The sequence below is a fragment of the Salvelinus fontinalis genome, chromosome 23 (genome assembly GCF_029448725.1).
Source record: "Salvelinus fontinalis isolate EN_2023a chromosome 23, ASM2944872v1, whole genome shotgun sequence".
In the NCBI taxonomy this organism is placed as follows: Eukaryota; Metazoa; Chordata; class Actinopteri; order Salmoniformes; family Salmonidae; genus Salvelinus; species Salvelinus fontinalis.
In genome coordinates this window covers 4,032,688-4,045,766 of record NC_074687.1, presented here as the reverse complement: position 1 = coordinate 4,045,766, position 13,079 = coordinate 4,032,688, and the positions used below count along the sequence as shown (strand labels likewise).

At 46.7% G+C, this 13,079-nt stretch overlaps 1 protein-coding gene across 1 annotated transcript in view; it reads left to right on the top strand.

The window, feature by feature from the left end:
* The window catches only part of LOC129820735 (mucin-5AC-like), a 31,568-nt gene that overhangs the window by 5,748 nt on the left and 12,741 nt on the right, over nt 1-13,079 (top strand). Inside the window, exons 2-7 of the mRNA XM_055877650.1 lie at nt 1,600-1,670; nt 2,882-3,008; nt 5,056-5,188; nt 11,698-11,862; nt 12,071-12,139; nt 12,242-12,478. Coding sequence (XP_055733625.1) covers nt 1,619-1,670; nt 2,882-3,008; nt 5,056-5,188; nt 11,698-11,862; nt 12,071-12,139; nt 12,242-12,478 — 783 coding nt within the window. The 5' untranslated portion in view covers nt 1,600-1,618. The remainder of the gene's footprint in view (nt 1-1,599; nt 1,671-2,881; nt 3,009-5,055; nt 5,189-11,697; nt 11,863-12,070; nt 12,140-12,241; nt 12,479-13,079) is intronic.

Below are 13,079 nucleotides of genomic sequence, written 5' to 3'. Positions count from 1 at the left end.
AAATTGTACAGGGATCTCTATGCAATGTCAATAATCTTGCAGATTATCACCTGTTTCTGGTGCCGCTTTCCTCTGGCTCATTAGATGGCACTCTGAGGAGCTGCATGGTGTCTTTAGACACCATTTTCTCTCAGGGGCCTTGTGATACGGATATAGGATTTTATGTAATTTGATCACCCAGAAATGCAAACTTGTAGTGTATTCAAGGTTTACAAAGGTTAGTCATTTCCACTTTAACATTTCATGTTGACTTCATTTGCACTAACCAAAAATGTATCAACCCCTAAAAAAATGTAAAACAATTATAATACACACAATAATTCACATTTCCTGTTGTTGCAGGATTATTTTCCTGCTTTGAGAAACTGGTCAAATGAAGATCCTACACCTGTATAGCTAGCTAGTTGTTCCACATTTGAATCTAACTCTATTTTACACAGTGTATGCAGGCAGCAGCTGTTACAGTGGAGGTGTTCACTGTTTTCCAGTCTGTCTTCAATAGCAACCTATTCCCTAAAGCAGCCCTAATCTAGGGCACCAGATTTTAATAATTAGCTGGTTGATAAACTGAATCAGGTTAGTTACAACTGGGGTTGAAAAGAAAACCTACAGAAGAATAGCTCTCCGGGAACAGGGTTGAAGACCCCTGCCCTAAAGGATTTTTAAGGGTGACACATTTCTTAGGACTATGCAACAGTGTGTTTTTAGACTTAATTTTTTTTAACCTTTATTTAATAGGCAAGTCAGTTAAGAACAAATTCTTATTTACAATGACGGCCTAGGAACAGTGGATTAACTGCCTTGTTCAGGGGCAGAACGACAGATTTTTACCTTGTCAGTTTGGTGATTCAATCTAGCAACCTTTCGGTTACTGGCCCAACGATCTAACCACTAGGCTACCTGCCGCCCCATAGGTCAACTCAACTCATGAAGACTACGTCTCAAGTGGGACTCAGGAGCGGGCTGAACTTTGCCTGTTGCTCCGCAGCCTCATGCTGTCTGGCTTATCATCCTCTGGCCATCATCCAGCAGCTCTGTACTGTAGACTTCAATACTTCAAAGGCAGAGCCAGGTTATATGGCTGTAATGATCACAGAGACGGTGTGCTACCTGGGTGTGTGTGTGTGTTTGTGTGCGTTTGTGGGCGTGCGTTCATGCATGCGTTTGTGCATGTGTGTGTGCGTACGTTAACTTAATATATCTTGGTGTTCCATTTGTCTATCTGCTGTATATTGTAAACAGTGACTCATCCAGGTACCTATGGAGAAGAAGTGTGTTCTCAACCCACCTTCACGACTAGGTCAAGGTAAAAGTCTTAGTGCCAATAAACCTTTGTGCTCAGGTGGAGTGTGAGATAGTGTTCTGTTCAGGCGTGTGTTATCAGACTCATACATGTGCAGCGTAGAAGCGTGTTCACAGAGACTAAAGCATGATCAGAGACTATTGGGTGAGAGCATTCGCTCCAACAGATCTGCATCTCTCTTTCTCTGACTGCTGGCTTCTCTCCCTATCTGCTTTCATCTGTTGGTCTGTCTGTCTCTATGCTTTAATCTTTTATCTATTCATCCCTTTCTTTCACTCTCTTTATTCCTCCTGCAGTTGTTGAAAGGAAGGAGTGATGGAGTCTTTCCCAGGAGATGGGGAGGGCAGCCTTGATGACCTTACACGAGGTGAGGCACTCTGGAAAATGTGCATGATGTTTAGAGACCATGTGAAAGCTGAGTTAGTATACAATAAGTGTGTACCTATCTCTGTCAATCATCTATTAGTGTGTTAGTGTGGGTTAGAGGGTTAGAGTGGGTTATGGTGTGTTAGAAAGGGTTAGAGTGAGTTAGAATGTGTTAGAGTGTGTTAGTGGGTGTTAGTGTGGGTTAGAGTGGGTTAGAGGGTTAGAGTGGGTTATGGTGTGTTAGAGAGGGTTAGAGTGAGTTAGAATGTGTTAGAGTGTGTTAGTGGGTGTTAGTGTGGGTTAGAGTGTGTTAGTGGGTGTTAGTGTGGGTTAGAGTGGGTTAGAGGGTTAGAGTGGGTTATGGTGTGTTAGAGAGGGTTAGAGTGAGTTAGAATGTGTTAGAGTGTGTTAGTGGGTGTTAGTGTGGGTTAGAGTGTGTTAGTGGGTGTTAGTGTGGGTTAGAGTGTGTTAGTGGGTGTTAGTGTGTGTTAGTGTGGGTTAGAGTGTGTTAGTGGGTGTTAGTGTGGGTTAGAGTGTGTTAGTGGGTGTTAGTGTGGGTTAGAGTGTGTTAGTGGGTGTTAGTGTGGGTTAGAGTGTGTTAGTGGGTGTTAGTGTGGGTTAGAGTGTGTTAGTGGGTGTTAGTGTGGGTTAGAGTGTGTTAGTGGCTGTTAGTGTGGGTTAGAGTGTGTTAGTGGGTGTTAGTGTGGGTTAGAGTGTGTTAGTGGGTGTTAGTGTGGGTTAGAGTGTGTTAGTGGGTGTTAGTGTGGGTTAGAGTGTGTTAGTGGGTGTTAGTGTGGGTTAGAGTGTGTTAGTGGGTGTTAGTGTGGGTTAGAGTGTGTTAGTGGGTGTTAGTGTGGGTTAGAGTGTGTTAGTGGGTGTTAGTGTGGGTTAGAGTGTGTTAGTGGGTGTTCGTGTGGGTTAGAGTGTGTTAGTGGGTGTTCGTGTGGGTTAGAGTGTGTTATTTACACATTTCTCGCATAATTCATTTTACCAGCACAAAAAGATCCCAACTTGTATAGTGTATTTTGTTTAGTCGACATTTAGAAAGTTTACAAAAATATGTGCTGTTTCCATGACATTTTTTATTCAAGATTTAGGCTACTTTACTCGCATGAAAAGGCTGGATGGAAACCTGGTTAGTGTCACACATTGACCCCATTATTTATAGAAAGACCCATCTGTATGCGGGCTGTCATGACCTGTGTCCCCTAGGAAAAAGGAAGTCTAAACTGAAGACCCTTAAGATACGTCTGTTTGGGAGGACCAAGCGAGAGACCAAATTCAGCCAGTCTGCTAGTGATGTCACTGAGGCGGAGGGGCTGGGCTCAGCCGAGAATCTGTAAGTCTGTGTGTACGTGGGGGAGTTGGTGTGTGTGTGCGTGCAGTGGTGGAAAAAGTACTAAATTGTTATACTTAAGTAAAAGTAAAGATACCTTAATAGAAAATGACGTAAGTAAAAGCAAAAGTTACCCAGTAAAAATTTAAAAAGTATCTGGTTTTAAAATGTACTTAAGTGGAAAAAATACTCAATTGTCATACTTGAGTAAAAGTAAAAAGTAAAAGGAAATGCTACACATCAAATTCCTTAATTAAACTGTACAATTTTCTTGTTGTTTGTATTTTTTAAATTTACGGACAGACTGGGACACTGACATAATTTACAAATGCAGTATTCGTGTTTAATGAGTCTGCCAGTTCAGAGGCAGTAGGGCTGACAACGTATTATATTGATAGGTGTGTGAATTGGTCGATATTGCTGTCCTGACCAAGCATTCTAAATGTAACATGTACTTTTTGGTGTAATACATTATTTACGTAAGTATTCAGACCATTATCTATGAGACTCGAAATTGAGCTCAGGTGCATCCTGTTTCCATTGATCATCCTTGAGATGTTTCTACAACTTGATTGGAGTCCACCTGTGTTGAAGTCAATTGATTGGAAATTATTTGGAAAGGCACACACCTGTCTATATAAGGTCCCACCGTTGACAGTGAATGTCAGAGCAAAAACCAAGCCAGAAGGTCGAAGGAATTGTCCGTAGAGCCCCGAGACAGGATTGTATCGAGGCACAGATCTGGGGAAGGGTACCAAAACATTTCTGCAGCATTGAAGGTACCCAAGAACACAGTGGCCGCCATAACTCTTAAATGGAAGAAGTTTGGAACCACCAAGACTCTTCCTAGAGCTGGCCACCCGGCCAAACTGAGCAATCGGGATAGAAGGGCCTTGGTCAGGGAGGTGACCAAGAACCCGATGGCCACTCTGAAAGAGCTCTAGAGTTCCAATGTGGAGATGGGAGAACCTTCCAGAAGGACAACCATCTCTGCAGCACTCCACAAATCAGGCCGTTATGGTAGAGTGGCCAGACGGAAGCCACTCCTCAGTAAAAGGCACATGACAGCCCGTTTGGAGTTTACCAAAAGGCACCTAAAGACTCTCAGACCATGAGAATCAAGATTCTCTGGTCTGATGAAACCAATATTTCAACACTTTGGCCTGAATGCCAAGTGTCATGTCTGTCGGAAACCTGGCACCATCCCTACAGTGAAGCATGGTGGTGGCAGCATCATGCTGTGGGGGTGTTTTTCAGCGGCAGGGACTGGGAGACTAGTTAGGATCGAGGCAAAGATGAACGGCGCAAAGAACAGAGAGGTCCTTAATGAAAACCTGGTCCAGAGCACTCAGGACCTCAGACTGGGGCGAAGGTTCACCTTCCAACAGGACAACGACCCTAAGCATACAGGCAAGACAATGCAGGAGTGACTTCGGGACAAATCTCTGAATGTCCTTGAGTGGCACAGCCAGAGCCCGGACTTGAACCCGATCGAACATCTCTGGAGAGACCTGAAAATAGCTGTCTAGCAAACTCCCCATCCAAACTGACAGAGGTTGAGAGGATCTGCAGAGAATAACGGGAGAAACTTCCCAAATACAGGTGTACCAAGCTTTTAGCGTCATACCCAAGAAGACTCAAGGTTGTAATTGCTGACAATGGTGCTTCACAAAGCACAGAGTAAAGGGTCTGAATACTTATGTAAATGTGATATTTCAGTTTTTATTTTTAATAAATTAGCAACAATTTCTAAAAAACTGTTTTTGATTTGTCTTAGAATAAGGCTGTAACGTGGAAGAAGTAAAGGAGTCTTAATACTTTTAGAAGGCACTGTATTTTCTTTAGGAATTTAGTCGAGTAAAATTAAAAGTTGTCAAAAATATAAATATTAAAAGTAAAGTACAGATACCCCCAAAAACTACTTAAGCAGTACTTTCAAGTGTTTTACTTAACTACTTTACACCACTGTGTGTGAATGCATGTGTGTTTACAAATGTAGCATTGATTCAATGACATCCATATTCCCTCCTCTCCATCCCTCGTCTACCAGGTTTTCAGGCGTTTTGGGATCACGAGCGTTGTCACATGACAGTATCTTCCTGCCCGACCAGGATCTGTCTTGTCCGGAGCAGCCCAGAGTTCTATCCCAGGAGAACGTCCAAGGCAGGATCAAAGAACTCCAGGTGAGTCTGCATTCCATGGAAAACCCTGGATCTAGAAACCTGCATATGCATCTAAAGGCCCAAACCCCATTCAAAAGGAGTCCCACACCTCAAAGTAAACCCCATTGACCGGGGGCGTCAAACTAATTTTGCCCCAGGGGTCTTCAACGAGGTCAGGAAGGCCACACTGAAAATGTGTTATATTTTCTTGCCGTCAAGATGAGCAAAAGGTAGTTCTCTATCCATCGTTTTTGGAATTTTCGATACTCCCTGACTTTCTAGCTTTAATTTTGGTGATTATCGAGCTGGACACAGTCAATAAACTTTATAAATGTATGTCCAATATAATTTCTACACAGTTTTGATTTGGTTTTAGCCATATATATCTACAGTACCAGTCAAAAGTTGACACACCTACTCATTCCAAGGTTTTTATTTATTTGTACTATTTACTACATTGTCGTGTAATAGTGAAGACATCAAAACTATGAAATAACACATGTGGAATCATGTACTAACCAAAAAAGTGTTAAACAATTCCAAATATATTTTATATTTGAGATTCTTCAAAGTAGCCACCCTTTGCCTTGATGACAGCTTTGCACACTCTTGGCATTCTCTCAACCAGCTTCATGAGATAGTCACCTGGAATGCATTTTAATTAACAGGTGTGCCTTGTTAAAAGTTCAATTCTGGAATTTCTTTCCTTAATGCGTTTGAGCCAATCAGTTGTGTTGTGACAAGGTAGGGGTGGTATACAGAAGAGCCCTATTTGGTAAAAGACCATGTCCATATTATGGCAAGAACAGCTCAAATAAGCAAAGAGAAACAACAGTCCATCATTACTTTAAGACATGAAGGTCAGTCAATCCGGAAAATTTCAAGAACTTTTAAAGTTTCTTCAAGTGCAGTCCCAAAAACCATCAAGTGCTATGATGAAACTGGCTCTTCTGAGGACCGCCACAGGGAAGGAAGACCCAGAGTTACCTCTGCTGCAGAGGATAAGTTCATTAGAGTTAACTGCACCTCAGATTGCAGCCCAAATAAATGCTTCACAGAGTTCAAGTAACAGACACATCGCAACATCAACTATTCAGAGGAGTGTCACGACTTCGGCCGAAGTCGGCCCTTCTCCTTGTTCGGGTGGTGTTCGGCGGTCGGCGTCACCGGCTTTCTAGTCACCACCGATCCATTTTTCTGTTTCGTTTTGTTTTGTCTGCATAATTACACACCTGGTTTCAATTCCCCTATTATGTTCCCTATTTAACCCTCTGGCTTTCATTTCTGTTTTGTCCGTGATTGTTGGTTTCGTTAGTGGTTGTTGTTATTTCTTATTATTCCCTTTGTGGAATTTTGCTGTGATTTTGAGTAAACGTTTTGTGTTTCGCTCAACACCTGTGTCCTGCATCTGACTCTGCTACTTCGCTGCACACAACCCTGACAGAGTCACGGACCAAACTTCAAATGGAGTCAGCAGGCACAGCCAGCCCCTCTCTCCCAGTCGAGGAGCAAGTTCAACAGCACGCGACCATGTTACACAGTTTAGGGACCGCCATGGATCGCGTGCTGCAGACAATGGACCGATGGGAGAGAGGAGGTCTCCCGGTAAATCAGACCCCATCAACACCACCCGCGCCTATCCCTACTCCACCGGTCATCCCTCCATCGTCAGGACCCAGTGGGATTCGGCTCTCGCTCCCAGGAGCGTATGACGGTACAGCAGCAGGGTGTCAGGGGTTCCTCCTACAGTTGGAGTTATACCTGGCAACTGTTCATCCGACCCCTTCAGGACGAGAGAGAGTGGGCGCCCTCATCTCCTGTCTGACTCGTAAGGCCCTGGAGTGGGCCAACGCCATCTGGGGAAGAGAGGGACAAACCCTGGATAACTATGATGACTTCTCTCGCCGCTTCCGGGCGGTCTTTGATCATCCACCTGAAGGGAGAGCGGCGGGAGAGCGTTTGTTCCATCTCAGACAGGGGATGAGGAGCGCTCAAGATTTCGCCCTGGACTTCCGTACTCTGGCCGCTGGTGCGGGATGGAATGAGCGGGCCCTGATCGATCACTACAGGTGTAGTCTACGAGAGGACGTTCGTAGGGAGTTAGCCTGCAGGGACACCACTCTTAACCTGGACCAGCTGGTGGATTTATCTATCCGGCTGGATAACCTGTTGGCCTCCCGCGGACGTCTAGATCGGGGTCCGCCCATTCCATTACCCAGCCCCTTGGATCCTACACCGATGGAGTTAGGAGGGGCTGCTAGTAGGGAGACCGGAGGGAGGACCACTCCATGCACCAACTGTGGACGCAGAGGACACACTGCTGTCCGGTGCTGGGGTGTTTCTCCTGGAAGTCGAGGTAGCAGGCGGAGCACTGATGGGTCATCTCCGGTGAGTAGGCACATAACTCACCCAGAGTCTTCTGTTGCGCACATGTGGTTACATATAGAATTTCCTGAGTTTTCCTCGCATCCCCAGCATAAGGCGCTAGTAGATTCAGGCGCAGCTGGGAACTTTATTGATCGCTCTTTAGCACATAGATTAGGGATCCCTATTGTTCCTGTTGATGTTCCCTTCCCTGTACATGCCTTAGATAGTCGTCCTTTGGGGTCGGGGCTGATTGGGGAGGTCACGGCGCCCATCGCTATGAGAACGCAGGGGGATCACGAGGAGAGAATTAGTCTCTTTTTGATCGACTCTCCTGCGTTTCCTGTTGTGTTGGGTCTTCCCTGGTTGGCCTCTCATGATCCGATTATTTCGTGGCAACAGAGGACTCTCAAGGGATGGTCCTGTCAGTGTTCAGGTAGATGTGTAGGTGTTTCCTTAGGTGCCACTACGGTGGAAAGTCCAAACCAGGTTTCCAACATGCACATTCCTCCCGAATATGCCGATTTGGCACTCGCCTTCTGTAAGAAGAAGGCGACTCAATTACCACCCCATCGACCGGGGGATTGTGCGATAGATCTCTTGGTAGACGCTAAACTTCCCAGGAGTCATGTGTATCCTCTGTCACAGGAGGAGACGGTGGCTATGGAGACATATGTCACCGAATCTCTGGGACAGGGATACATTCGGCCTTCCATCTCACCTGTCTCCTTGAGTTTCTTTTTTGTGAAGAAGAAGGATGGAGGTTTGCGCCCGTGTATTGATTATCGAGGATTAAATAAGATCACGGTAAAATACAGTTACCCGCTACCACTCATAGCCAGTATGACCGAGTCATTACACGGGGCGCGCTTCTTCACAAAATTGGACCTCAGGAGCGCTTACAGCCTGGTGCGTATTAAGGGGGAAGATGAGTGGAAGACAGCATTTAGCACCACTTCTGGGCATTATGAGTACCTCGTCATGCCGTACGGGTTAATGAATGCTCCATCAGTCTTCCAATCATTTGTGGATGAGATCTTCAGGGACCTGCACGGGCAGGGTGTAGTGGTGTATATAGATGACATTCTAATATACTCCGCTACACGCGCCGAACATGTGTCCCTGGTGCGTAAGGTGCTTGGTCGACTGTTGGAGCATGACCTGTACGTCAAGGCTGAGAAATGTCTGTTCTTCCAACAGTCCATCTCCTTCCTAGGGTACCGCTTTTCAGCGTCAGGGGTAGAGATGGAGAATGACCGCATTTCAGCCGTGCGTATTTGGCCGACTCCAACCACGGTAAAGGAAGTGCAGCGGTTTTTAGGGTTTGCCAACTACTACCGGAGATTTATCCGGGGTTTTGGTCAGGTAGCGGCTCCCATTACCTCACTGCTGAATGGAGGACCGGTGAGACTGCAGTGGACAGCAGGAGCGGACTGTCACAATGGCGTGTATAAGTGGCAGAGGAAGTCAGGCGCAGGAGAGTCAAATAGAGTGTAGAATGGAGTACTTTAATTAAAGTCCCAGTAATCTGCTCCATAACACTCACGGAAAAACATAAAACAAATCTGGGTACGAAGACCCGTCGCACAGCTATACACAATCAACACAACACTTGACAACGAACAATCTCTGACAAACACATGAAGGGAAACAGAGGGTTAAATACACAACAGGTAATGAATGGGATTGACAACAGGTGTGTGGGAAGACAAGACAAAACCAATGGAAAATGAAAAGTGGATCGATGATGGCTAGAAGGCCGGTGAAGTCGACCGCCGAACACCGCCCGGACAAGGAGAGGCAACGACTTCGGTAGAAGTCGTGACACGGACAGGGCGTTTGGTCACCTGAAGGCTCTGTTTACTTCAGCTCCCGTGCTGGCTCATCCTGATCCTTCCTTAGCATTCATAGTTGAGGTGGACGCGTCCGAGGCGGGGATAGGGGCTGTGCTGTCTCAGCGTTCGGGTACGCCACTAAAGCTCCGCCCCTGTGCATTCTTTTCGAAGAAGCTCAGCCCGGCGGAGCGAAACTATGATGTGGGGGACCGGGAGTTGCTGGCTGTTGTCATGGCTCTGAAAGCGTGGAGACACTGGCTTGAGGGGGCTAGACACCCTTTTCTCATTTGGACTGACCACCGCAATCTGGAGTACATACGGGCAGCGAGGAGAATGAACCCTCGTCAGGCAAGGTGGGCCATGTTTTTCACCCGTTTTGATTTCACCCTTTCCTACAAACCAGGTTCCCAGAACGTTAAGGCAGATGCACTGTCCCGGCTGTATGATACAGAGGAGAGGTCCTCAGATCCCACTCCCATCATTCCAGCCTCTCGCCTGGTGGCACCGGTGGTATGGGAGGTGGACGCGGACATCGAACGGGCGTCACGTTCAGAGCCCATTCCACCTGACTGTCCAGCTGGGCGTATGTACGTTCCGTTTGATGTCCGCGATCGTTTGATCTGTTGGGCTCATACGTCACCCTCCTCTGGTCATCCTGGTATCGGTCGGACGGTGCGCTGCCTTTCTGGGAAGTACTGGTGGCCCACTTTAGCTAAGGACGTGCGGGTTTATGTTTCCTCCTGTTCGGTATGTGCACAGTGCAAGGCACCTAGACATCTGCCCAGAGGGAAATTACAACCCCTTCCCGTTCCACAGCGACCATGGTCACACCTATCGGTGGATTTTGTGACGGATCTTCCCCCGTCGCGGGGTAACACCACGATCCTGGTCGTTGTGGATCGGTTTTCTAAGTCCTGCCGTCTCCTTCCTTTGCCCGGCCTCCCTACGGCTCTACAAACTGCGGAGGCTCTGTTCACCCATGTATTCCGGCACTACGGGGTGCCTGAGGATATAGTTTCTGATCGGGGTCCCCAATTTACGTCTAGAGTCTGGAGGGCGTTTATGGAACGCCTGGGGATCTCGGTCAGCCTTACCTCAGGTTTCCACCCCGAGAGCAACGGGCAGGTGGAAAGAGTAAACCAGGATGTGGGTAGGTTTCTGAGGTCCTATTGCCAGGACCGGCCGGGGGAGTGGGCAGCTTACATCCCCTGGGCCGAGATGGCCCAAAACTCCCTCCGCCACTCCTCTACCAACCTATCACCTTTTCAGTGTGTGCTAGGTTACCAGCCGGTCCTGGCACCATGGCATCAGAGCCAGATTGACGCTCCTGCGGTGGATGAATGGTTTCGGCACTCAGAGGAGACTTGGAACGCTGCCCACGTACGGCTACAACGTGCCATCAGGAGACAAAAAGCGAGTGCCGACCGCCACCGCAGTGAGGCCCCGGTGTATGCACCGGGGGATCGGGTCTGGCTCTCGACCCGAAACCTACCCCTTCACCTGCCCTGCCGGAAACTGGGTCCGCGGTTTGTGGGGCCATTTAAAGTCCTGAGGAGATTGAACGAGGTTTGTTATAGGTTACAACTCCCCCCTGATTACCGTATTAACCCCTCGTTCCATGTGTCTCTCCTCAGGCCGGTGGTGGCTGGTCCGCTCCAGCAGTCTGAGGTGCGGGAGGTTCCTCCGCCCCCTCTTGACATCGAGTTTAGTAGGACTATCATTTTTTTTTCAACAGGACAATGACCTAACACACCTCCAGTCTGTGTAAGGGCTATTTGACCAAGAAGGAGAGTGATGGAGTGCTGCATGAAATTACCTGGCTTCTACAATCACCGACCTCAACCCAATTGAGATGGTTGGGTTGAGTTGGACCACAGAGTGAAGGAAAAGCAGCCAACAAGTGCTCAGCATTTGTGGGAACTCCATCAAGACTGTTAGAAAAGCATTCCAGGGGCAGCTGGTTGAGAGAATACCAAGAGTGTGCAAAGCTGTCATCAAGGCAAAGGGTGGCTATTTGAAGAATCTCAAATATAAAATATATTTTGATTTGTTTAACACTTTTTTGGTTACTACATGATTCCATATGTGTTATTTCCTAGTTTTGATGTTTTCACTATTATTCTACAATGTAGAAAATAGTAAAAATAAAGGAAAACCCTTGAATGAGTAGGTGTTCTGAAACTTTTGACCGGTAGTGTATATATATATTTTTTGAATGGATTAGACCCCCATGGCATAGACCCTCATTCTTCTGTGTAAATTAGGAATTGATGTCAATGGGTTACCAAGCAGATCTCAAGCGAAGTTTCTGCATTTTTTCTGATTTGTCAGATGAAGCTGCTGCAGCAGAACATGCATCTAGGCCCGCCCCCACTGGTTCTGCCAATTAAACATCCCGAGGACCTGGGGGGCAGCTCAGAGGACGATGGTCTGCCCCACAGCCCCCCCGAAATCTCCATAGGCAACATCATAGCCCCCAGGGGGTTATCTTACAAGGTGAGCCCATCACCCACCTGTATCAGCCACTCTCTCCATCCGATCTCCAACCTCTACCCTCAACAAATTACAAACCCTCCATACCTCAATTTTCTCTCATCGAGTCAGTAATTATGTTCATATTCCAATAGTGCAGATACAGTAGTTGAACATTTCAATCCTCATCAGCCATTGTGCATCACCCAAACCCTTCCCTTTTCCTCCACAGTTCCCTCCTCCTCCCAGGCACCATAGATCTCTGAGTTTAGCAGGAACAGGAAGTGAGAAGGAAGTGCAGGTTATACCTTTTCCTGTTTGAGTGTCACTGACTCTATCACTTGATATCAACTATGAGTTGTCATAGATCCAGATGTTTATCCTGTGTTTTATTTGTTCATAGGCCTGCTCCCAACCCTCGTCCCGTCCCCTCTCCCCCGTGCCCAAACCTCCTCTTACCAACTCCGTGCCCCCCACCCCATCTGCCCCCCAAACTGGGTTCTCCCCTGCCCCCCCTGCCTTGGACTTCAGCACCCCAGCCCAGTTCACCCCCTGCCTGGATAACTCTGCCGCCCGCCACCGCATGTCCATCAAACCCAGGAACCAGAGAGCCAGCGCCAAGAACAAAAGGCTGAACATTGTAAGTCCTGCCTGGGCATACCAACACCACATGGGGCTCTGCCTCTGGATCTCACACATACAGAGGAAGGCTCAGGAAATATCAAAATACTAACTGGATACACTTGCTCTATGATTACTCTCGCTTTCTCGCTCCCTTGCTCTCTGAATTTCAATTTCAATTTAAGGGCTTTATTGGCATGGGAAACATATGTTTACATTGCCAAAGCAAGTGAAATAGAAAAACAATTTAAACATTTTACAGTAAACATTACACTCACAAAAGTTCCAAAAGAATAAAGACATTTCAAATGTCATATCATATTATGTGCAAATAGTTAAAGTTGTCAGGGTTGTGTGAGGAGAATGTTTGGAGTCAAACGCAGGAAGCAGGTCTGAGCGAAAACCACAGAGTCTTTACTCAAAATATGTGCACAATTCCATACAATGGAAAGAAACAAATACGAACACGTATCGACATCAACACCTAACGTACAAACAATCACGGACAAACATCAATGAAAGACAGAGTGGTTAAATAGGGAACATGATGGAAGGAATTGATACCAGGTGTGTACAATACAGACAAAACAAAACGAAACTGAAAAATAGATCGATGGTGA